We start from the raw sequence: 27170 nt of genomic DNA, 5'->3' as shown, positions 1-27170 counted from the left end.
GTAGTTCAGTGACACCATAATTAAATACCTGTGGTGAGGGGAACCTGAAGATTCACATAAAAAAATTGTTTTTTCTGATGATGTCCAGTATAATTACATACTTTTAATATTTGTGACAATTTGTTTTTTTCCTTGACTGCTTTTTAAAGTTGAAGATGAAGAGAAGCACTAAAGTAGAACTAAGAGAAGTAAGTGTTTCTGTTGGTTGGGAAAAAGGTGAAGGTTAGGAAAAAAAGGTAGTGTGTCACTGGAATAGGCAGGCTAACCACAGAAAAGGCCTTCTTAGACTGTGGTGGTTCTGTGGGGCCTATGTGGTGTGCACCATTGCCTGTTTAGTTAACTCTACAAAGGCTTAAGACCATCAACTGTGGTATTTTTGTGCTGTTTCTCAAAACAGGTAAGTTGTGGAGTTTAGGGATGGAATATAGAAAATACTGAGGAGCAACTCATTCAGCCCTCATTGTCTCTTGACTCATTCTTGAAATTAAAATAATTACATTAATAAAACAATTCACATATGGCTTAGAAACGGTTAGAACAGTTTCTGTCTCAGCCAGTATTTATACTCTGAAGTGAGAGAGGTAGGTGGTTCCTGGTGTAGGGAATAGTGTAAGAGCGGGACAGACCTGAAGCGATAATTCCTGGCAAGTTAAGGCTCTCACTGACTTCTCTATGATCTTAAGTAATCCATGATCACTGCTTTGTCAGTCCTTGCAGCATTTGCAAGCAGATGGGAGCCAGCCCTGCCTCGCTCCCAGGCAGATGCCTCCCAGCTCACTGATGCTGGGAGCTGGACCAAGCCACGCTGGCCGTGGGCTCTGCTGTGCCCAGCCCTCCCTCAGCTCAGCCCAGACCCACACTGTCTGCCTGGGCATCACAGAGCACACCCTGCTTGGCTGGCACCACCTGGCTACACGGGCCTTGTTTGCATTTGCCTTCATGTAAAAATGTTTTTTAGCACTCCAGGAACCAGACTTTGTTTTGCGAGATTTATTACAGTTTGCTCATTTCTTTCAGAAACGTGAAAGATGATGTATGCAAAACAATCAAAAAGCAGTTTAGCCATGTATTTACATCTGACGTAAACTGTAATTTACAAAATGCTGAATTTACTTCAAAACTACCCATACATTAAAATTTAAACCTTCATCTCATGCTGCTGAAAGACACCACAAAAGAAATAGTTGCCTTTGTCCTGTAGTAATAAAACAGTCGAATAAAATTTATTACCAGCTCAAAATGCTACTAACACCTCATTTTCATTGCCAAACTCTTCAAATAATCTTTAATTTGTTTTCTTTTACATATGTGTGCAAGAGTTTAAAGGAAATACTTAAAGAGCTGTGTAAATGGGCTAGAAAGGGAGGAAATGTGTATCAGACATCTGCCTTAAGAACTGGAGGATGACAGCACCTGAGTCTTACAAAAATAGATTTTTTTGGTTTACTTTACATGTGCTATGAATTAATTAAAAAAGACAGCTTCATAGAAGAAATGACAAGGCAGACAAGGAGCCTGCATGGCCACATTTGAATGGTCACAAATGGGAAAAAGACCACAATAGTGTCCAACTCTTAAAACACTTGCAAGATGTAGTTCAGATGAAATGTGTAAGGAATTTGTGTGCTAATGGAAAAAGGATCCCTTTTTATGTATCGAGTGTTAAGGAGCAATTGCCCCAAGCTAAATTTATCAAGCCAGAAGAATCTTGTAAATTTCTATTGAAGATTTATTAGTCCCATTTGTTTCTGTTCTTCAGAACATGAATATTAAACTTAATCCTGCAAGTTTGTCACAGGTGAAAGTTCCTTTCAGATTAAAGGAAATTCTGGACCTGTGCCAAGGCCAGTTAAATAGATGTACCAACTTCATGAAGCCTAGGTAAAGGGTCTTGTATTTGAGCTGTTTAGGATTGATGCTAGTCTTTGAGGGTTGAGTGAATAGGGCAGAGGTGGTTTTAGTGGTTTTTTTTTGTTTTGTTTTGACTTGTCTCCCATTTTGTTTTAACTTCTACATGGAAGAAATATTTTAAAATAACTTCAGGAATGAACTGAACAGAATCTGCATTCCCACCAAGTAAAAATGAACGGTTACATTCTTTCTGGGGAATAATAATATCTTCTAAATTCAGTTAAATTAAAGCATCTTTTCTAAGTTAGTCATCAGGCATCTTCCATAGCAAGCAGGGAGAACAGTACCCTCCCCACAGTGATTCAGTCAACTTTCTACTTTCTCCTGAATAAGTGAGGACCTACATGACCCATTCAAACTAACCCCCAGTTTCTGAGTAGCTCCATCACAGGAGTTGTATCTTTTCCATGGAAGCTGAGAGGAGAACCCATTGCTTCACAGGCTGTGCAGGGCTGTGGTGTGGGTGGATGGCGTTTGACCTGTCTGATGATGGCTAGCCAAAGACTGGTATGTTCAATGAAGTTGATAGTTTTCTTACAAGCCTTAAATCTGCCTTCTGCTGAATCTAAGTACTTTGTAGGCTCATAGTTTTGATACTTCAGTTCTAGCATAAATATCCTCTTACACTTCACTTTTTCGCATAAAGTTATCTGTTGCTCTGCCACTCAGTTTTTTTTGTTACATCTGCAACTTAAAAAGAAGAGGGCAATGTTTTTGTGTGTAGATCAGGTTTCCTCACAAAACCTCGGCAGATCCTGTTTGTTTTTCTTACCCATGTGAGCAATTGCCTTTGTATTTTGATTTTTTGAAATCAACTGAGTGCTGTTTACTTTTGGGTAGATGGGATGTTATTTGTAGCATGTGAAGTAGTGGTGACAGGACACAGTACAGTGCCACTGGAAGGTTGCTTGAGTTCACTGTGCTCCCTTCCAGGTTTTGCTGAAGTGAATGAGTAATTCCCTTTGTCTGAAGTTCATGGTGCTGCTGGCATCATGGCACACAGGAGTATTACTGGGAATACATTTGGCATCAAAGCCTGATGGAAGTCACTCTCCTTTCCACGTGTATACCAAAAGCACTCTGAACTGCATTTCTGGTTTTATGTGATACAACCTCATGCAGGACAAATTTGTGGAAAGCAACACACAGAGAGTAAGACACCTTTTGAATTTTCACTTGACTTAATCCTGAATGTGGCAGCTGCATTCCCCACTTAACCACTTGTGTTGAAAGTGGACAGGTATGTCTGATCCATTTCAGGAAATTTTAAGCAGTTCTAGTGACCCATAAACAGGTTCTTTCAACAGATGCAGACATTTTTTAAAAGTTCTTTTCATTCAGTTTCAATATCTGGTGTTAAATTGCTGTTTCCATTTTTAAGATAACAAAAACTATTCACATCTATCGCTGTATTCTAGTCTCCCAGGTTAAGACTGGGAAAACAACAGTTCACAGTTTCAGAATTTAAGGACAAAAAAATACTGTGAAAAATGTCTTAGAATACATCATCACCATAGTTTTCAGAGATGAGTGCCCATATTCACAAATTTAGTACTAAAGGGTAACAAAAAACTTAGGGAGCAGAGATTGTGGTACAGATAAGGATGCCTAAGTGCAGAAGGGGACCATGCATGTTGGGCCCCAAGTTGTGGAGTTCTCACTGCATAGGTAAAAATCTGATAGGGGTTGAAATGGCAGACAGGGGGTTACTTTTTTCTATCCAGGTGATAACTGGCTGAGTATAAGAAAGAGGAAAGATGCCTGGCAGATAAGGCAGATGAAGCTTTAGGTGATGTGTATACTTAAAAATCACCCAGGTGCTTTGCATGCTGCAGGTTAAGTGCAGCATAAGTTGTTTGGTAGCTCAGGGCTGGTGGATCATGCAAGGTCAAGACCTATGACAGGTTTACTCTGCACACTGGTACTCTGGCTTCAGAAATGCATTCTTCTGCTGACAGACCTAAAAAATTTAACACAATACCACTCAAAGCTTGTGTTGTCATGTTGACTGACCATGCTGTCATAGCAATAAACAGATTGGTAGAATTTGCACCCTGTTTCCCAGTGATGTTGGTTTCATTCTCTTACCAAGGATTTCCTTTTTATAATGTCATTTAGAGAGACAATAACTTTTTATTTAAGAAATGATACATAATATTAAACCCAAATATAAACAAATGGGCATGAGAGTGAACCATGCACTGTTTTACTGTGGTTTACTCCTTTGCTAATTGCTTTCTGTTTAATACATGGACATATAGCGTTTTACGTTAAAAGGTCTATAGAATCCCTTAGTAATAGTATTCCCTGAATACATTACAGCCACACAATCCAAGTAATTTAAAATAATTAATTTTGTTTTCTTATTAACATCTCTTTTTACTTAGATATATGTAAGTACATATATGTACTTACATACATACATACATATATGCTGTTTATTTACGTTGTGCATGTATAGTATTGCCAACTTTAGCCAATTTAGCCTTTTGTTTTTCTTAAGGCTTTTTTTCCTTCTGTTTTGTGCTCTTTTGCTTTAGCAATAGAATTCATGGTATTGTTAAACTGTGGAAGTTTTCCCCTTCTAAAAGTCATCTCTTGATCCTTCTTTGGGAAAGACAAATTGTTTGGTCCCAACTCTACCTGTGAAAAATAGAAATGTATTTTCTTACAAGGCTTTAATGTGTCAGTGTCTCACAGATAATTACAACAATACTTCATGCCAGTAACAGAACCACAGCAAAATATTTTGCATCTATTGCTCTGTCTCCCCTGCTCTTCACGATCACATCATGGCTTTGGACTCCTTTCAAGAGGTGCCACTACTGGTCCATCCTGGGAAGTGGCAGCAGCATCATCAGCACTCAGGTGTATTAGCAGCCCTTAGCAAGCCCCCTTAGCTTGCTTTTTCAGTGGCTGACAGCTAGGCCCTTCAGATTTACCTTCAGGCTGCTTCTTCTCAGGTTGCTTGTGTACCTGAGGGCTTAGCCTGTGCTGGGTGGTTAACTAGGGCTCAAGCAGCACGTGAGTTTTCAGTGCATCCACCATCATCCAGAATAATTGTGGCCATGGAGTAACCTGGAGGTCTTTCAGGAGCAGCAGCCCCTGGATTGATGATAAGCGTCAAAACAGAGGACCTCCTCTGTCACCTTCTACAGTAGCTGCTCTGTTATTCTTAGGTTCTCCTATGAATCTACAAGAAGCAAAAGTTTGTACTCAAATTTGCATTGGAATTATATACAATTTTTTAAAAAGTGAATTTAATACCTCAGGAACTGCTGTAATATTGCAAGCTTTTAAAAAACTATATGAGGTTGTACAGAGTGTCGAACAGTACTTTGAATTTGACTTTTTGCAATGAATATTTTTTTGTGAAGGGTTATTATTTCCTTTGTTATTTTTGATATGTTAGCACGATTAAATCTCATGTGTACATAGATTAGATTATTAAGCCACTGAAGAATGAATGATAATTTATACTGTTGTGAAATATAAATTTTGAAGATGAGTTGTTTTCACTTAAACCTAGAAGAGAGATGTTCTACTTAGATTTAGATCCTGTAGGTCTGGCGCAAGAATGAATTCAAAATATGAACTGAAATGTGGAGTCTGTAACAAGCAGTTTGGGAGCTACAGTAAAGACTGGATTTTGTTTTATCTCATCTTACACTATGTACAGCTGGAAGTCCAGAATAACAACTGGGCTCATTTCATTTGGATTAAACAAAATCTATATTCAGGCATAAGTTTTACTTCTATGTTGAGCAAATTAGGGAATCTAAAAGGGAATACAGCTATTCCCTGAGGAAAGTATTATAAAGAAAATCTAAAAATCAATAGATGCAAACACGTTGCCAATGAATGGGAGCATCTTTAGTTTGTACTCTGAACTGGAAGCTTTTGGAAGCTTGCTGGAAGCTCACAGCACTGTATAGCGGCAGTGTACATGACTTGGAAAGGCAGTGTACATTTACTTGTTGAAGGATCACATGAGAGCACTATGAATAGGTCAGACAGCTATTGCTGATCCTAAACAATCTGTCAACGACTGTCTTCATAACAGGCCATGTTATTTTTCTGATCCGGGGGTGACTTGGCGTGTCCCTGGCCTGCCCTGGGACAGAGTGTTTGGTAGGGCAGCACGCAGGCTGTGTTCAGGCACCACCCAGCTGGGATTTTCCCTCCGTATTGTCAAGGGCTCCGTGTGTGGCCAGTTTGGATAAAATCAGTTGCACTGAGATTGTTCATGGACTCGTGAGGAATTAAGCATTTTAAACACTGGTGAACTGTTGGATAAGTCCTGAAGAGGAGTTCTGCAAGGCAGGATGTAGTTTGAATTACGGAGTCCTACGAGATCCTTTTCTGGTTCTTATCTGTTAAAGATAATCTCCCTCTGGGAAGAAGGTAAAAGGGAAATGACAGTGTGAGGGCTGAAAGAGACAGTGTGCTGCTATAAACAAAGAAAGGTGCAGAGACATCTTGTCAGGCCTATTTTTCCTTGAAGTAAAACTCTTTTAACAACTGCATCTTTTAGTGGTTTGGGTGGCACAGTGAGAAAATGTCCTTAGCCTTTTCATCTTTTGGGCACAAATCTTGGTTTTTGTTGAAAATGAAAACTGGTTTTGGTGGTTTCATCGGAGCAGACATTTGTCTGCATCACAAAACCATTCAGTCTGGCACCAGAGCTCGTCATTGCTTGAGTGGGGCCCAGTGCAGGAGAGCAGGGGTGTTGCAGGTCAGGGCTGCAGTCGGGACTGAGCGTTGAACGCTTGCCCAGTCAGCCCACTCTGTCGGACTTTAGCCAGTGCTATTTACTTCGCTTTCACGAGCATCTATTTCTCTCTGTCACTTTCTCTGTCTCTCTTCCTCACGCACACTTAAAGAACAAAAACCTCTTTTATACAGCTTAGCATTTTAAATAATTTTTCCAAGTCAGAAAGGGAGAGAGACTGGAAAAAATTACAGCACAAACCTCAGCTTGCAGATGAACGATTGCCTTGTCATCCTAATGTCCCCCTTCCTTTCCTTAAACCTCACTGGTGAGTGAGCTGTGAGCAGCAGTGTTGGCTGAGCTCTGCTGGAGTGGGTGTCCAGAACAGGATTTTCTGCTGCTTTTCTTTCATTCTACAGTTGCTTCTCTGTGCTCTTTCTGCTCTGTGCACAGCAGATAATAAATGAGTGACTTCAGAATTGAAAGCATCTATCTACAGAACATCTACTTGTCCTAGATAAATTAATTGATTTTACCTGATGTTAAATCTACCTTTACTACTGTTTGCCTGAAAGAGATTTCTCCTGGAGACAAAAGGTGATCCTGCTACTCTTCCCTGGAGGGGTAGCAAAGCAGGAGAAATGTTCACAAACTCCAAGAACTCAGTAGGAAGTAGAGAATAAGGATTTAAGACATTAAGTTGCCGTGAACACTGTAGACATACCCAAGATTATTTAATCAAGCTTGGCTCTGGGCACCTGACTTGTGGCTGGATGGAGCTGACTCTGGGCTTGCTGGCTGTGCTGCAGGCAGTGTGTGCCCTCATGCTGTGGGTTTCCAGTACCGAGGTGGTTCTGTTGGTGCACTCAGAGTCCGTGTTATGTTGCAGTCTGCTGTGGAGCCATACCTTAAGCGCTGATGCCCATTGGCGCAGCTGCAGCTGGAGTTAAAAGGACATTGTGAAACTCTTGAAGACCCCACGTGCCTCTGAAAATGGAACTTAGGTCTTGCATTACTGTGTGGTTCTACAGATGTTATATCAGGGAAAATGCCATTTAAATACTTTGAATTTAGCGGCCTCTTCCTCTGCATGTGCACTTTTTTCCCATCTAAAAGTGTTTTACTAAAGCTCCTTTGAGCAAGAAAACTCTTCATTTGAAATACCAGCATTCAGAGGCCTGGAGAAGTGGGTGATTGCTGATTAAAATGAGACAAAGCAGTATGTCCTGAACAGAGGGAAAGAACTCTGTCATATGTTTCAGAGTGGGAAACTCTATTTCCTGTTTTGCTGCGTTGGGCTTGGTTCTCCTAATGCACATGTTCCAGTTCACTTGCCCAGCTATTGTCTTCTTCATCCAAAAGATGACCCCTTTGTTCCAATACATTGGGTAATTGTGATTCCAAGTAGAGACTAGTTTCTGTCAGCAGTCTTTTTGTTGCATCAAAATCAAGAAAGGAAAAGGTAGCTAATATTAAAAGTAGGGGTCAAACTGGTTTTTTTTTAAGGAGTACCTGGTTTATAAGGTTGAGATGTACAAAGGGCTTGCTGCTGAGTGACTTCTTGAGAGCACAGGAGTCTGAGGCTGCTGCTGAAATTTGGACTAAAAGGACGACCAACTGTTGTTCTTCAACACTTCTAGGTATGAGAGGCAGAAATTTTCTGTGCTTATGAACTTCCAGGATTAACCTAAGCCAAAGGCAGTAAAAGCAGAAGTTGTTCAGGTCCTCCTCCCCTTATTTGTCCATAAACCTCAGTCATGGCTTGTGATAGTCTTGGTATCCCAATCTTGTGGTGTTTACATAAACACTGTCAATACATAAGTTCTGTGCTGGTTTTCTGTCATGCAGATAAATAGCTTTCAGAGTTAGGTTGAGGCCACCAAACTCTTTTCATCTGTGTATTTGCTCAGACTTGAGAAATCTTAAAACCGTAGCATATTATTATGCCACTGTTTACGTAACCACAGTCTTCTAAAGCATTTCTCCTACATATAAATCAAAGGCTCCAATTCTCTTGCTCTGTTATGCATAAGCTAGGAAGTAACTCTTTTGAGGAAGACACTGTTCCAAAGAAAATTAAAGTAAATCCATGTTATTAGAAATGTTTAGGAGGCGAGGACTGGTTTTGTTCAGTGCTCTGAGTGACCGTACAGGGATACATATGTATTCATGTTGGCTTAGTCCTACTGCAGAAATATAACAGTAAGCCCTTGATGCATTGGCAGCAGCTGTCTAATTCGTGGTCTTCCTTTTGACTATGATCCAGTTAATTTTCCAAATGTACCTACTCATCTGTTTGACAGTAGCCAAGAGAAATTATGTCCTACATTTTTTTCAAGTCTTACAGTCAGATCTGTCTTTCAGTATTTCTTGCAGGTGTCATGGGCTGATCTCCTTCGCTGTTATCTCAGTTTGAGCTGGAAAAAATGTTTATGCTACTTGAAAGTGGGAAACTTCATAGCAATTCTCAGGTCATCTCAAAAGCAAATCTAGTAACATTTAGGGACTTTCTGGGATCAGTTGCAACCTACCACTCAGTAGATGCAATAGTTTTCAAAGTAATAACTGTCTTTCTTTTAAAAGCATTTAGGTGTTCATATATTAAAATGAAAGTGAGCTGAGGTTGCTTTGTCAGATTTTGTGTTGTAAGAAGCTGTGGAGACTTCAAGGAGCATCATCTGGTTTTCTGCATGCAAAAAATCCCAAAATATTTTTGTAGAAAGGCGGGTATTCTGCTGGATTATAGGAAGATCCACTAGGCACTAACCACATAAAACAGAGACAGGGATTTGTAGCTGAAAAGCTCCTGCTTTAGTACAATTAACTTGAAAAAAATGTGTGCATTAAAACCCAGGTTCTCTGTTAGTGTCTCTTCCACAGTGTTCCAGTTCAGATGGACACACTGGGCGGTGTATGACTCCCAGCCAAACATCTTGTTAAATACTTGCAGGATTTCCCATAGCGGATCTTGCTTTAATCAAATAATTCAAACGTTTCTCTTGTAAGTACAATAGAAGGGCAGGGCTTGTGTTTACAAAGTATTCAGTATGGAAATCCTGTATTAATTGAGGTACATTTACTTCACTTAGGACGGTGTCCACATAGTAACTCTTTAAATAAAAGACCTTTTGCTGTTGCCCATTCCAGAGAGGCAGTCACGTGCCATGTTAATGCGTCACACACAGAAAATCATGAGGAAATGGCTTCAGAGATGTGCAATGTAGGCAGCAGAGATGTTCCTAATTAACAAAGACAATTTTATGGATGATATTCTCACAGTGAATGTAAGAGACTATAATTTATATAAAGTAGTTTTATCCCTGTGGAAACTACTAAATAAAGAGGCTGTGTCTTTCTCAATCTATTTCAAGAATGATTAGCAGGAGCAATGCCAGATGTTGTTTTTTTTTTTGTAATATCATGAGTTAATATAACCAGTGATTTAAATTATTATCTTTCTAAGGTAGCAGCTATATTTTCTGTGAGTAAACACCATGTATTTGTACCCGACCCAGTGCAGAATCTGAAGCTTTTATGATTAACAGTAAAGCATTTAGAGTTTCACATAAAAAGTATGTTGAAAGGAAAGATAATATGAATACTCACTGATAATATTATTACTCAGTAAGAGGTAACCAGAATTGTGCTTCTCTGAGTTCCTTATTTTGCTGTGCCAGAAAATGCCAGAATCAAAATAACCTACATACAGAAGAATTAACAGAGTCAACATTTTTCTCCTCAGTGAGTTGGAAATTACATGTCGCTTCTAAGTTTAATACAGTGAAATCTTTTTTCCTTTTTTTCTTTAATTGCAATTCTGCTATAGGTGAAAATATGGGGGTTTTGCCAGTGTATTAAATACCTGGCAAAAGGGGTGTTCTAGAACATTTTAGGTGAATGTAGGTCCACACAAAGGAATCATACAGTTGGAAATATTTTCCAGTGTTTATGTTCAGATGTTGAGACCTGTCTGGCTCCTCTCTATTTGCATGTGTTGGGGTTATAGGCAGTCCAGCTACATTCCACATTGATTTATATAAATATATTGCAGATTATTAACCTCCAGCCAAATACCAGTAAATTTCATTTTTCAGGAAGGTTTGTGACTTTTTACAGAACTTGTTTACCATGTACAGGACATGTACACCCCGTTGAGGGAATCTTAGAGAACATCTGTCATTATGAGAAATGTGCCAACACATTTTCTCTTACGGTCACTGTGTTACTTATAATAATTAATGTTTGTTTGTTCAGATTATGATTACAGATTAAGTGCAGATTAGTCTTCGAGCAGAGGTAGGGTGACACTCTTAGTATCATATTCTGGAACTCTGGTTCCTAATTTATTACTCACTGAAAAGCATCCTTCAACTAAAATGAATGTGCATGTATACATTTTCAAAATACGGTGGCTAATAAACATTTTTGCAATGCCAGACTAATGATTTTTTAGGAAATGCTGTCAAATGAGAGCACAGCCTTACAATGGTAAATGCCAAGTGAAAAATACTGCTCTCTTAAACCTGAATTACATTCTTCTCAAGTGGTTATGCCAATTCTAGTGTTTCCTTCTCTTGTGAAATACATTGAGATTTAAGGTAAGAAGTAAAATCTCAGTCCAAGACCTCACATACATCTTGTCTGTTTGTCAGATGTCCTCTGGGAAAAGAAGGGACTCCCAAGGCTTTGTGTGTGATCAGTTGTTTTCAAATCCTGCGTATAAAGCCTTTAGTCCTTGAACAAACAACAAAAATACTACTTGATAACATTACCACAAGTCCTGCACTTCTTAATTTTAATAAAGTAATTCTAAGGAGGAGTATGAAAGATAAAAGTAAAACACCAGCATCACTGATATGATGTTTGAAAAATAAGCCATAGTATCAACACTAGTTTATGCTGTTATCAATGAGAGATTCTTCAGTTTAACTGTCTAGACCTTTTTCTTAGTAACTTCATTCATTTTTTAAAACTACTGTCACCTACTAAAAGTAGTGATTGATTTTTCTGCCTCACCTCAGAGAGAAATGCGATCAGATCATGTAATATAAATGAATAAGCACATGAGTAGAGTATGTGAGCCGGGAAGAAATGTCCTTCTGGCTGTTTAGATGGTTTCCTATTAGGATTTTGTAGAAGTGGGACTTGAGGAAGCATAGTGAAAATCACTGCTATGAATATAGGTGTGAAGCACAGAATGATGAGCAGATGTTTTTGAAAAAGGTAGAACAGTGATTAAAGCTGGCATGGTAGATGGAGAGGATGAGAGAAATCCTACTTTAAACCAAAAAACAATAGAAAGTAGAGTAATCAGATAGGAATGTGGTATTATGAAGAGCTTTGTAGATTAGTTCGGTGTTGTGCAACAAGGTGAAATGATAAAGAAGTTGCAGTAAAAGAATGACCAAAAGTGATGAAAGAAGTAGTGACATTGTGTGCACAAAGCTTTTTTTCAAATAGTATGCTGATTCTGGAGGTATTCCTTCTTTTCCATTCTGTATACTGTAAGAAATTTAAATGGACATGCTTGAGATGCAAGTTACATCTGTACTGGTTCCTGTATACTTACCTCTTCTGTTCTTTTCCTCTTTTCAGATTGTTTGATGTGTGCACCGTGTCACGAACAGACAGAGAGACCAAGTTAACATTAGTGTTTGAACATGTGGATCAAGACTTGACTACTTACTTGGATAAAGTTCCAGAGCCTGGAGTGCCTACTGAAACTATAAAGGTATTTAAGGAGAAAGATTTTAGGAGACAGTATTTCAGAGATAAATCAGACAAACTGTGTTGTGATCCCTAGGATTTTGTTGCATCAAAATTGAGTAGTGCCCAGCTTGGGACATGAACTGCAGCACAAAGTAACAGATACAATCTCTTTGTGAAAAATGCTGCACTTGTGATTTTATTCCTCTTTCAGAGTTCTAAATTTACTGAATCTCTACTGTTGTACCAAATGTAGCATTCAAGCACAGGAAGGAGAGGGACCTTTTGGAGCAGGTGCAGAGCAGGGTCACCAAGGTGATTAGAGGAATGGAGCACTTATCTTATGAGGAAAGGCTGAGAGAATTTGGATTGTTCAGCCTGAAAAAGAGAAGGCTTAGAGGTGATTTGATTGCAGCCTTCCAGTACCTGAAGGGAGCCTACAAGAAATATGGAGACTATTTACAGGAGCATGTAGTGACAGGAAAAGGGGGAGTGGTTTAAAACTGAAAGAGTATGTTTAGATTAGATATTAGGGAAGAATTCTTTACTGTGAGGGTGGTGAGGCACAGGAACAAGTTGCCCAGGGAAGTCATGGCTGCCCCACCCCTGGTAGTGTTCAGGGACAGGTTGGATGGAGCTCTGAGCTACCTGGTCTAGTGAAAGGTCTGCCTTTGCATGGCAGTGGGATTTTTAAGGTGTTTCCCAATAGCAGTAATGCCATTCTGTGATTCCACGATTCTGGGAGATCATTAAGAACGACCTTTGCTTCCAGCTGCAGGCAGATGATTCTGTTATTGTTTCAGCAGAGACTACTTGAACCTTCCCTTAAAGGTGAAGTGCTGGATATTGCTAGAATGGATAAAATAAATCCTGTACTCCTTAGCCCTTTTCCTTTGCCTTTTATTTCCCCAAGAGACTACTTTTGCTTTATGTCCTTCTTGCCAGGAGAGTTTGTGTACATTCTGAGAGCAAGAAATGTTCATTGTGTGCCTGTGGTGTGCTCTGCAGAGGACATGGGCTGAAGGGTGGGGAGAGTCATGATCAGATGTTACAGAAGCTGGGAAGGCTCTCAGTAACTGGGAGGACAATAATGAAGTTTTGTTGTCATGTTATCTCATATTCTGCATCTGTAAGGGAGGACCCCTACCTAGAGTAGGATGTGCCTGCATTATTGTTATTAAAATGCATATACCAACTCTGCTTTTCTGAGAATTTCACAGCAAAGTGCCACGTTGATCATAGATTGGGGTGTTTTACAAAAGGTTTGTACCTAGGAAGAGAAGCAGAGGTATTGATGTTGTGACATTTTAACATTTCTTTTGATTTTTTTTTTTCATTTTTGTGAGGAGAAATAATTTATGCTTTCAGACATGCATTATCCATTATCATTCACTTGTACTTTCTGGAAGTATGTTGTATCATCTTAGTCTGGCAAAAGTTCCCAGGGAGGAAAAGAAAACATGAAAACTGTTGAAAATTTAGTTATTTTAATAGCTCTTTTAACAGCTTCAGACTTAGGAGGTGTGTGATCTTTCAGTATAAAATTAGAACTAAACTGAATAAAGATCTATTCACTGGTGTCAAAGTCACATATGTATAATACCAGTCAGTTCCAGCAACCATATTTTTAACCAAACGTAATGGATTAATAAAATTTTTGAAAAATGGATATAGCTTTGATTCAGTCAGAAGAAGACTGGAATGTACCTATTATATTGTAAGACTATTTTATTGTAATGCTGTTAAGGTTCTATTTTCCTCTTAGGACTTTGAAGCTACTTACATAAACTCTATTTCAACTGAACTAGCATTGTGAAAATAAGATGCAAGGTGACTGGCATATTATTTAACTAAATATATTGAAATTGATGGGATCTGAAAGACCAAGCCTCTGAAATTTCAGTTTGAAGTATCTTTTGATCTATGTTTCATTTAAAGGAAATACAAGACATGAGCACTGTACTGAAGTATTTATGATTTCCAAAAATTCTGTTCTGAAATTGCACTATGAGACTGTGTTTGGATATACATTACATATACACATGTATATCCAAACACATATACAAGTATGTGTTTGGATATACATTTCATGGAGATTTAATACTGATGAAGGAAATCGTTGTGCTTACATTTGAAAAGCACTATTCTGCATAAATGGTTTACTAGTTAACCCAGTTGCTATATCTGATAGTTTGGCAGAATAAAGTAGAAAAGCCACACAAAAACAAGGAGAAGCAATTTTGGTCTTTTATGTACAGTGCAAGTTCCACTGCAACTAGTGAAATTAGTGACTGTAAAATTCAGCTTGTGGCACATAATCACTTTTTAAATGGGTGAGGAAAAATGTAAAATTGCTGTTTACTTGGTCATCACTTTTGATTTCAACATTTTCACAGTAGCTGATGTGTTTTTTCTTGAATCCTGTTTGGCACAGGAAAAGAGAGAGATTCAGTTAACTTAAGTTGCACCCTGTTGCTTCATGTTTATGTCAAAATATCCAGTTTATGGAGGTACTTTTGCTGATAGTCAGGGCTGATCACATGAGGAAGGGTCTCAAGGCTTATTTTTAGTATATTTCAATACCTTTGTAATTATAAAATCTTTATGGATATTCCTGACAGAAACTGAAGCAAAACATGCTTCTCCTGGCTGCAGGAAAATACTACGATTTTGTAGCAGCTGAGCATTTAACCCAGAGCACATACATCGTTAAATGACTAATCTGACTTTTTATAGTTTGGCTTTTGAGGTTAATATGGATTTGTACTTCATTTATTTTCCAGAATTGCAGACAATTTGTGTAGAGTATTTCCCCTCACTGCCAGCACAGTACAAAACAACTGCCAGTATTGTAGGACCATCTGTTAAAGTTCTGTGTGTGTCAGCAGCACAGAAGTGCCAAATGAGCCAAGCTCTGGAATAGCTTGAAGTTGAAGGATCTAATATACCTCTTTGGCACCCTGGTGTAAAATCAACAGTTGTTAGTGGACCTTGAATGACATAAAATTACTATGAGAGAAGCATCAGCCCTAAAAGATCTTTTTAGTGTGAATTGACTACCATCATTACATAACATTTTGGGAAGGGAGGTGCAGCTTCTGCTGGTTTGGGGCATGCTGGGGTTTTTGGTTACCACCTGTCAAGAAATAAAAGTGACACTGGTACCATTTTAAGAACTTTCTTTGTGTTTTGCAAGCAGTTGTCAGACTGTAGCAGTTCAGAGAAATGAGCCATATTGGTCATTCAAACACAGCTAGAGCTTTTGTCTTAATGCTGCTCAACAATGCCTTTCTAATGGCTAAGTCCCTGCAGTAGGAATCACCCCAGAGGGTGTTTTAGGAAGATACAGACAGGTGTCCATAACATGATAGAAGAGAGGTAGTTTTCCTGTGAGACATTGCCTGGTAGTGGGAATACACACCCGGGATCTAGAGCAGACATGCTCGCTTCCCCTTTCTGTCACCAGGAGTGTGGATGCTCTCGTCCATTTCTGTGGCTCTGGCTTCTGAGTTCTAGGTTATTCTGGACAGAGCAGTTTTAAATATTTTCTGCTGAAGCCCTTCCGTTATTATTTAATGGAGTCTACTTTGAGCTGGAGGGATGGTGAACACTACTCCAAATACTTGTGGACACAGTGTTCACTTTTGAAAGAGAACCATAGTCAGCCTTTGTAACTGCTGGATTGTAGTCACGCTCACACTTGCTGGCTTCCTCTGTCAGACCCGATTAATATATGTTCCATATGGCATGAATCAGAATCACCAATGACAACATCTTCCTTCTTTCCTCTCTACCCATCGTCTCCTCCCTTCTTTTCTTCCTGGGATACTCTAACTTTAGGACAGTTTATGTGGAAATGCAAGGTATGAGTTCAGCTTCCTTTGGACACAGCTGTTAGTCATGCACAAGTCTTGGGTAATGTTAATGGTCTCAGCAGTTGAGCCTCCAAGAGCCTTGGCTCACTAGGAACTTTTGTTAGCTGACATAAGGGTAGTGGAAGTGGGAATGACACATATGCCACAGAACCATGATTTTCTTTTAAATAGTTAACAGACCACTAAAGCATTTTGATGTCTTAGCCTTTGGGACTGAAGCATGTTTAAATGCGTGGTCACATTTCATTCTGGTGCTTGTGCTGGCATGGTTTTTTTGATCCTAATTAATTTTGATATGGATATGGTTGTTTATAACACTAACTACATTTTTCATGTAGAAATCATGCATATGCAACCAAGATGGTGTTTATTGATTTAATACTGCAATTTATTTAATAATACTTAGCTTTAAATTAATCTATGCATGTAATGGCTTTGTATGTAAAGCTGTACACTAAGCAGTTGCAGAATGGTTCTTTGGAGTTCTTTCCAGTCATCTTGTACTGTTAGACCAGAGTCTCTAAAAGTGGGAGGGGACAACAAACTTTTACTGGGGTTCTTTAATTTTAGTAATGAATAAAGTTAATTTTGTGAGGTAATGTCATTATAAGCAGACTTGTGGCTTCTTGCAATAGCTTTCTTACAGAAGTGTGGAATTTAGGCTGCACATGCTAAGTGGGCTGTGCATGTCTGACAGTCAGCACCAGAGGGAACAAAACAAAGGTTTCCAGTACAGCAGGTGCATATGTTATCTATCACAGAATGTCGCAAAAGCTGGGAATGTTTTTCTACTCAGGCCTGTGATTTGTGAATCTTCATGGTATTCCCTCCAACCTTGAACGGGGCAGCCAAATCACAGAGTGAGCAGGGTTCACTGTATATGCTTTTCTCTGGTGTGTCCTTGTTCCTCACCCAAGTGAATGGCTTCCGTGAATATTTTTTGGATATTTACTTCTTTGCATAGAAAGCTCATACACCCATCTGATTCAGGTATACAGATTCTGGTATTTAGATGCCTGAAATTTAGAAAGTACGGCAGTGAACCTAATTCTCTTTTGTGAGCTTATCAGATAGTAGCCCATAAATTGATTTTTAAAATATTTGCCTCAGTCATGGCATGCATGTTATTGTTGCATCCCTCTTAGCTTATATAACATGCTGTTAAACCAGGCAGACTGGTGACATCTTTGCAAGACTCCTAAAAAATTAATATGAAGAAGCTGTTTCTCAGAAAGCAGAGCAGTGTTCACTGTTGTGAGGTAACTCACCCATATGCCATGGTTTGTACCTACTCAGTTGGTCACGTATGAGATGTGAAGCAGATGTCACACAATCATGCAGTTCTGAAAATAAAGCAAGATATTCCAGGAAAACAGATTCACCAGTACTGAGTCTTCAGAGGGCGGCTGCATTTAACATCAAAGTTAAGTCGCTAAAAAAAAGAACCTGCTTGAATTATTAAGAAAGATACTAACAGAAGAGCTGTTATTATCGTTTTCCTGTCAGTACTTTTATGGTAAAGAAAGAAGCAAAACTTAGTGAGGAATTTAGAGTGTACAAATAATGGATCAGATCCCCAGCTGATACTAAAAAGTGTAAAGCCATTCGCTTCAGTGAAATGGTGCCCATTTACAGCTGCTAAGGGTTTCATTTTTGTGGATTATTTTGCAATAGATTTTATTCTGAATCTGTATTATAAATTAGAGTTGCCAGTACAAATAAATAAAAAACAAAAGGGCTGAACTGATATATCATGTGAGATAAATCTTCTTTTTTCTTTCTTTGCCTTCTGTATGAAAGGGTAGCAAGAGAGAGTAGGTGTCCTGCACAAGCTCTGAAGGAGCTAAACATTAAAAAATGGATATTCTCGAGAATATCCACTCTCCAGAGTGGCTGTTCCCTGTGTTGTAAGTGGTGCATTTTCTTTCCCATCTGTGCTGCATGTAGAGTCACACCCACATCTCTGGCTGGTAGCAGGTAGCAATGTAGAAGCTGACCAAGGTGTTAGGAGGAGTCATGATTCTTTGAATAAAGAGACTGCAGCTCACAGGATGTCACACAATATAGTCTGGTATCCTCGCAGTTACTTCTTTAGCTTGGGCCTTTTTACTGTTCATGTACAGCCACTGATTTTAATTATGGTGGTGTTAAATATCTTTGAATTCCTACCATTTCCAAATTCTAATGCAAACCTTTTCGATCTGATGGTAATGTATAGTTGTTTTTTGCAGTGCTGTAGCCTAGGACTGCTAGGACGTCCATTGCTTGCAAACTGAGAGCTCATAAAAATGTGAGGCACTCCAATAATTTTAAATCACTGTCCTGACTAGAGTGATTTAAAATCATTGGAGCGCTTCACGTTTTTTCAGTTGTTCCAGTTTGGAAAGCCGTCAAGCAACACTGGAGCATAATGCGTGAAAGCAACCTGCCTGAAATAAAAATTTTAGTCTTTCAAAACAATGACACTAAATTAGAAATGTCACTGTGAAATGATGTCTATCAAGGGTTCTGTAAATAGACATCTCAACCTACTTTTCTTTTGTGGTCTCTACTCTCAAGGCAGCAGTGCAGTCCAGTAGGGCCCTAAGGGACACATCCTTTTTGAAGTCAGAAGGAAGCTATTGTTTTCAGTAGATGGAGGGCCAGAAATCATCTTTATTCAGAAGTGAGAGGAAATTAAGAAACTGAAGAGATTCTGAATTGTGGGCAGGGAAGGTGATTGAGCCTTAGTAGAAGGGATTTATGATCAAGTCATTGCAAAATTGCAGTATTAGAAACACTGGAAGTGAAATGTCGCCATCAGTTCATTTCATTTCTGTTAGTTCAGGAGAGCTGGACATGGGTGTGATGCATAAAAAAGTTTATGGATCCTACTGCTCTGCATTCCCTTGAGACACTCTCAGACTATTAATGACACTGGGTTTTTGCTACTGGAGCATGAGTACAGTACCAATTGCTATGTGAAATGCTTTGGTGACACTGAAGGAAAGGGAGCGTATGGTGGGAATAATTGTCAGTCAGGTACAGGAGTGGGGCTGAGCTGCCAGGCAGCGTCTCAGAGACAGCGCCACACTGTTCTGCATCCAGCCAGTGACAGTTCCTCCAGGTGGGGACTATTTCTGAGGTGCCTTCTTTTGTCTCACGGTGGTGGTGCTCAGGCACGTCTTGCTCTGCAAGCACATCCTGCCTCAGTGATCAGCACAAGTGTCACTCGTGTTTCCAGAGTCCTTCTTTCTCTTCATCAAACACGACATGCCGCATTTAAAGTAATTAAGAGAAAGCTTGAAGCTGATGGTGTACATAAAGCAGTGGCAGAAAAATACACTGAAGTGTTTGGATTTACCCATGTTCAAAATTTCCTTACAAGCCATATGCTGTTTTTGACAAGTAATTTGAAGGTTGGACTGCAGCAGATGTGAGGTAAAGAGAAGAAGTTCAAAGGGCCATTTTTGATTTTTGTCAGGGCAGATAAGAATCTCTTTCTTGATAGAAGTTTCTGCACTAGGAAGGAAATCAGTCCCCTGTGCAGTAACCCCAAAATTGTACTTTATCCCAAAACAAAATTGTACTTTATCCCAATAGCACAAATTGTGACAAAGGTAGATCCTTGGGAAAACTGGGCAACATAATTTTTTTTTACTAAACTCAGGATTCTAAGGGTTGAACTCAGCTGATCTGGGGCAAAGAAGCATTGTAGCAGAATACATTCACTGTCTCAGTCAACCCAAGTTAATGCAGCTCAGATTCTCTAAACTAGAATATTTACAAAGTGTCTATATTTACTCACAGCAATTTTAGAGCCATAGTGTAAAACTAAAATTCAAAAGTTGGCCATAGACAACTCATAGCTAATAAAAGACAATATAATAATCAAGTAAGATATTTTCCCATAAAACTGTTTTCTCTATTCCACCCCAAGAGAAATTTAATACTTTTGGACTAGCCGTATGCACTGGTTTCATGCCAGTGAATAGGCAGGTTACTGTATCCCACAGTAAAAATTAATTTGAAGCGTGTTACTTTAGTGGCATACTGATTTAATCAAGATATGTTTTGTTTGTTTCTTTTCTTCCACAGCAGATGTATTTAGCTTATGCCAGAAAACAAAGTTCCATACAAATGGGCAGAGATGGAATTTTTTTGTATTACATGTTTTCATATGTAGAACATAAAGTCAGCTTCAAGAATTTTCTGTTATTTATGAATACATAGGCACATAAACATATATACATGCACAGGCATATATAAGTGGATTTTGCAGAAGTCCTCTAACATATTTGCAGGAAAAAATATTGCTATTTGTGAAAGGGAAACTATGATCATCACTCTACTGTCTCCAGAGTTCATTTTCTCAAAATAGGTGTGGCCCAGAAAAGGCGAGAACTGGCAACGCAGATGCTTAAAGAGTACACAGATCCATGAGGGGTAGCACCAGTTCTGCTGTGCCTGGAGAGTGGTCTGGTCTATATTGCCTTCATGTGCACGTGAAAGCACACCACACATACATGTACACACACATACACACGTGTGTGTGTGTGTGTGTGTGTGTGTGTGTGTGTGTGTGTGTGTGTATTCATGGTTATATACATATATGTGTGTGTGTGTGTATGTATGTATGTGTGTGTGTGTGTATGTATGTATGTATGTGTGTGTATGTATATATGTATCTATGTGTGTGTGTGTGTGTGTGTGTGTGTGTGTATTTACAGATGTGGATGTGCTGATCCCCAGGGTCCATCCAGTAGCTCATCACCCAAGACAGCTGAGCTGTTACACTCTCAGGGAGGGAATAAAACGAGACCCAGCTGAAGCTGTGCCTGTTCCTCCTATTCAGTGTGTCAGATGAGAGACACATGGAGAGCCCCTGTCCCACCCACCCCTGTGGATGCCAGAGCAGACACGGCTCCTCCCTGCTTCCTGTCCTCAGGCCATCAGGCATGAAACTGCAGAGAAGCACCAGCCTGGGGCATCAGCCAGCTACACTCAGCTGCTAGAGCAACCAGGGCCAAAACCTCTTGACACCCAGGGCTGCTTTCAGTGATTTCAACTCCATGTTCTCTGCCTGTGCAATTCCTATTTTTTGATCCCTTTTCCATCCTTCTCTTTCTCCTTGATTTTTTCACTTCACTTTCACTTCCTATTTACACAGTCTTCTGTTCTTTCCCTTCCTCCAGAACTTTTCTCTCCATCACTTTTCTTTCTGTTTTTCCTGTGTCCTCCTGACTCTACTCCCACAGAAGTGTAACATCATGGAACTGTCTCAAAATTTCTCCACCTGGGCTCTGTCTTGTCAGTTTTATCTGTGGGCTTTTAATGGAGGAGGCTGTGTGAAAACTCTTGACTTTGGTTCCCACCATAATAGGTCCTCATTTTTGACTGGTCTTTACACAGTACCCTGTTCAACATGAGTCATGATAGTGAGATCCTACAACAGCATTATTTGTGTGAACTTCACCACTGCATTGCTGTTTCCCCACCACAGTCACTTCACACATTTACACAACTGCTTCCTTTATATATCAATGCTCTGTAATCAGCGTATGGTTCATGTTACAGGTTTCTCAGGTTTCAAAGTGAAATAAAATGAGCTTCCTTCCATTTTGAGGATATCTCTTTTAAGAAGTTCTAACAGAAGACACACGTCATTAGTAAATTCACATGCAGCTGCCAGAAGACAGAAAATTCAGAATGGAAATGCGAATGAAATAACAGAAATACTGCTTGCTGTTTGTTCTTAGTGCAACAGCAATGGAAAATATTTAAAAATTTAAAAGATTATTTTTAGTTTTGATAAATCAGATGGAATATGGTGGCATTTGCCAGTGTTGGTACTCCAGAGCACCAATCCTTCACAGAAGGTTAAATCCTTCTGGGGTGTAACTGGGATTCTCAGGGTTCTGCTGGGAGTGGGTGTGGGGCAATGCTGTTAGCAGCAGTGGGCAAGCAGCCTTCATTTCTTTTACTGCTAAGCCTAAATAGTTTGCCACTAGGAAAGAGCAAATTACAAAGATTCAAGCTCCTGGATCAAATGTGTCCTTCATTTTTGGATTGGGAACCTTATCCAAAGACTTACAAACATCACTATTTTAGGGTTTTTTTAGCTTCTCCTTTACTGTTATAGCTGTACACTACCAACACTTATGTCTGTACATCTGAAACATTTTAACTCATGCTGGAATATGTACTTGCACTTTCTGGTTCAACTTCAATCCCAAAGGGAGCAGAGGCTCTGCCTCAGCAAAGCTCTTAAACTTCTGCTTAATTTTATGTCACAGATTGTTCCAGTATTAAAAAGGAGGCTGAAAGACTGAATTAGAGGAGATAACAGAGGAGAATCAGTTGTTATCCTGTGCTATTGACCTGATGAATTCAAAGGTTAGAACAAAGAAGAATTGAAACCATTGTTTCCTTAGTCTCAGATTAGTCATAAAACATGTGTTTTGCTTGTGTTTAAATGCTTTGTCAGAGTGAAGAAGTAGTCTTCCCTCAAAACTTATGTGTATGCAGTGTCTGTGCATTTGGAATCAGACTCCTGACTATTCACAAAAATGTGTCATGGCTGGTCAGCATGGTAAATTGACTCAGTAATGGCAAAGGGCTCCAAGGATCACAAGGTTTGGTGGATTGTTTTGTTTGTATCTGGTTTTCATTAATATCATAGCTGTTGTGGCCACAGAATATCCTATTTGCCTTCTTTGAAAAGAATGACCCTTGAGAATACCCATTTCCAAGAGGACGCTGTATTTTACCATTGTGACCAATTCAACAAATGCCATTGCATTCTGTCTTTATTAATGTTGAGCAGTGTCTTATACCTTGAAGGGCCCTTTGAAATTAGTGACTAATTGTAAATGAAATTAGTGCTCAACAGTTTTCGCTGTTGCTAAATATGTGACTTCACAAACAATGCCATAAAAATTATAAGTATTCTAAAATGTTCCACTTCTTTTGTCTATAGAGTGGGAAGCATTGCACTGTAACTTTAAAATACCAAAAATAATCAAGAGGACATGTTAACTGTCTCTTAAGAGTGCTTAATTTCAAAGCAAATAAACTAAGCTGCTGAATTTTTGTCCTTTGTTTTAGGCTGTGATAGCTCTGTTGCATAACTACAATTAGGAAACTTCAGAACACTCCAGAATGTTACAGTATTCTGTGGATGGAAATGCAGGGTTGTTTTTCATTTAGTTTTACAGTAGGGAAGGGGCATTGGAATGGCAGCATGTTACCTTTTTTAACATCTAGTTTATGATTCATTCTAAAATATTCTTTCATTTGGAATTAACTTCAGATATTCCTGTTCTGACTAGCAGGGTAAATATTTTAGCAAGGACTTTTTAGAGAGAAATTTTGACAGTAACATACTCCTCCCTTAGTGTTACAAGGGAAGTACATACTATCCAAACAGAGTTGGCATTTTAATGGAAATGGTTCCAAAAGAATACGTAGAACATTACAAATGTAAAATGCAGTTAATGAAAGAGTATACAGATGTTTTTCATGCATTTAAATAAAAATGTCTGAATTGAATTCTGAAAATGTCAACAGTGATCTCTGAGCCATATGCTTGTTATTACAATAGTATGTTGTGTACAGCTGTAATTCAGTGAGAAACAACACAGACTGAAAGGGAAAATATATATAAAAGCATTAAGTTAGAGGAGAGACCATGTTACAGAGCCTTTTGTATAACGTTTTTGCCTTGCTTGGAACATATCACTTTTTCTTGCTTTTTGTTTGCACACATAATTCCTGCTGATGTCTAAAACACTTACTGAAGACATAGGAAAAGGAGAATAGAGGCCAAGCTGCGTGGGCTATAGTGAACCAAAACTGCAGAGAGATGCATGCTTCGCAGAGGGTTTAATATGAAAATAAACCACAGTTTCTTTGCTTGGTTTCTGGAGCAGAAAGTCACAAAACAAGCAGAAAACTTCTGGTTCTTGATGAAATGGTTAGTTTAGCTTCCTTACGTCTACTCTGAGTGTTTCAGCCCTTAACTTCTGTTTCTATGAAAGGAATTTACACCTAGCTTGACTTAGGTTTATCTCTATGAAGCTGGGGCCTTGGAAAATATTTCAGATGTAGTTTTTGCCTTATGTTTGTATTTTGTTCTTTTGCAAATGTGGTAGAGGTAACCTTGATTTGCTAATTAGTGAAATCATGCTTTATTGTGACAGAAAACTAAGAACAGTCCTTCAGTGAAAATAACAAAGACCTACCCCATGGTGATTGATGAGAACGTTGTACAAGTGAAATGAGCTGGAAAGTCATCATCTTGTCTTTTCCTTTGCCACAGGAAAAGCATAACAGAGAGATTTCTTTTCTTCTGGTCCTGATAAGGAATCTAACGAAGCATAAGGAGAGGTTACAGAGCATGGAAATGTGTCACACCCAGCTGCTCACTAGCTTGCAAAGCTGCAGTAAATAATACAGTTGCTATTTAATAAACAAAGGAAAACAGAAGTGCTTTGATAGTGATCCCTAGCCTCTCTCATTTGTCCTTCTGATGATACAGTTTGTTTCTACTTAATTGACTGTAGTTTTGGAGTAACATAGAATTTGATATTGGATTGTATGATTTGTAATTACTTTGTTGTTGTTGGTAAGGAAAACAAAAGACTTAGGTTTCTGGGACCTGTTTCAGCAAAGTAAAGACATATGCGGTCCAGGTTGTCTGGATCATTGCTACTTTTTTTCTCATAGGTTCTCCATGAATAGTTACAGTAAAGACACACAGAAATACATGTAGTTTTATTTTCCAGGTTTCATAATTCACAGCATACTTTTCTGCTTGTCACAGGTTACCCTTTTGAGAAGCAATGTTGTGTTTGCCACAAGCTGCATTTTTCATGTGCATCATTTATGACACTTCCTTTTCAAAAGACATACTTCATGGAAGGAGTTTGTTCCATTGATTGGTTCTTTTTGCACACAAACTTCTAACATAGCAGCATCTTTTTATTTAAAATGTTATAGAGTTTGTTTTGTTTAATATTTGGGGAGGTGAAAGGAGGAAATACCCTCTGCCAGTGAAACATCAAAGGCCATCTTCTCCTCTCCCAAGAAAGACTGTCAGCTCTCACCCCCAAGGTAGAGCTGGTTCTTGTCTGCTGTGATAACGTTAGGAAATAAGTAGGCTCATGGCTCATTGTGTCACTGTAAGTTGAAGATATGTACTTTTTTTTAGAATCAGTCAAGTGTTCAAAAGAAAACAAGGCAAGGTTTGCACAAATGTGTACTAATGTAAATCAGTGTCATTTTGCTCAGAAGTGCAGGGGCTGTGGCACATGTCACTTTGGAGAGACTCAGCAGATGTGTGGGACCATCTCCCACCGCTGCAGCCACAGCAGAGATCACAGTCAGGTCACTGCCTGCTGCAGTTTGTCCTGTCTGAAATCCAGAGAGGGGCTGCTGAGGAATGCTGGGAGCTGGCATCTTCAGTGACCTGCTTTGCCTGGTTGTCACCTGGGCTGTGGAGGCAGCAACCCAAAGAGATGGAGCAGGGCCAAGGCCCTGGGAGTGAGTGTGAAGTGGAGCAGGGTGGAGCAGGCATGGCAAGAAGGGTCAGAAATGGGAATGGAGAAGAAAGGGCAACAGTCGCTGTAATAGGACTCATGGAGGGAGGAAGAGAGACATTAAGGAAAAGGTGAGAAATAAGAAAAGAAAGGAGAAGGTGACAGACCATGCAAGTGCAATGGAATGGGTAGCCATTCCCCATGTCTGGTGCTAACAGCAAACTTCCCATTCTTTCAGTGAAAACAAAAGTCTTCATGTATATGCTCTATTCCTCTTGCAAAATGTCTTCTCTTTGCCTAGTCTGTAGGATGAGGGGCTTGCCTGTTCCCTTTCTAAAGCTGTTGGTTCAGGAGCCATTGTTCTTTTAATTCAAGATAATAGAATTGCAAATTAATTGCTTCTGTAAACACGGAGAGCAACTTGATCTGCTCAGTGCTTCCAAGAAGCTATTATCTTGTTTCCTACTTTTAATTTAGGTGTAGGAAGGCATCAGTAAGATGCTCATCCTGAAGACTATTTTGACAGCTCAGACAGTCCTCTAACAGTATTGCAAATCTATATGTAAAGTTCTTAGATGGGAGATTCTGGGCAAGCTGATTCCAGTAGGCCACTGACACTTCTCAGGTTTTTCTTTGAAGCCTATTTTTTCCTTTGAATTGTATAAAAAGCAAATCTTCCCTCTTCTATATATCTTTGATTTTCTTCAAGCTTGTTGAGCCTTTATAACTGAAAGCAAAATCTGGTTCTTTGGAGTATTTAACAAACATTAACTAGTTAATCTTTGCAACACTCATGAATTAGTTAACCATTATTCCTGAATTTATAATACAGAGCAAGAGAGGCAGCAAAGTTATATGTAGTCTGGTGACTAGACTAGTGTTGAGCCATTTTACAGCACTTCTACAGCAGGAGCATCATGATTCTTCTGCTGTGCCAAGTACACTATGAGCAGAAAAATACAATATTGAAGCAGCTTTTAAAAAGTACACAGTTGAGCTTTATTTATTATACGTTCCCTGGAGAGATTAGGAAATGATTGTCTTCTTAGTGTCCTCTGTGTCTGCCTCTTTAATAAGAGCTGTTAACTATTTATTAATGGAGCATCTAACTTTGGAGAATAGTGGTATTTTGATGCCTGGTGTCACGCTGACATTTTTGTCTCATTGAAGGTTGGTTACATCTCTCTGAAGGTGCTGTTGGTTCCAGTGACTGTGGGAGGAAAACGGGAATAATAGAAAGCAGTGGGACTAGCTTAGGTCTTTGAAAATTGATGGGTAGAGTCCCAGTAACTTCACTGGACTTCATTGTGCCTAATACAAAGCCATCTTTTTCTTCAACGTGCAAGTGCCATTCGTGACTGTGCTGAATTCCTCCAAGTTTCTACGATGGAAGCTCTCAAAAGTTAGGTCCAAACTCTACAGTAACCTTAATTTCTAATCCAAGAAAGT

The 27170-nt window shown here is 39.1% G+C and overlaps 1 protein-coding gene across 3 annotated transcripts in view; it reads left to right on the top strand.

Moving 5' to 3' along the window:
• The window catches only part of CDK6 (cyclin dependent kinase 6), a 127267-nt gene that overhangs the window by 18614 nt on the left and 81483 nt on the right, over nt 1-27170 (top strand). For all 3 annotated transcript variants that reach the window (XM_058041756.1, XM_058041763.1, XM_058041771.1), the window contains exon 3: nt 12218-12353. In XM_058041756.1, the coding sequence (XP_057897739.1) occupies nt 12218-12353 (136 nt within the window). The remainder of the gene's footprint in view (nt 1-12217; nt 12354-27170) is intronic.

The sequence above is a fragment of the Melospiza georgiana genome, chromosome 1 (assembly GCF_028018845.1).
Source record: "Melospiza georgiana isolate bMelGeo1 chromosome 1, bMelGeo1.pri, whole genome shotgun sequence".
In the NCBI taxonomy this organism is placed as follows: domain Eukaryota; kingdom Metazoa; phylum Chordata; class Aves; order Passeriformes; family Passerellidae; genus Melospiza; species Melospiza georgiana.
This window is presented reverse-complemented; position numbering and strand designations above follow the sequence as displayed.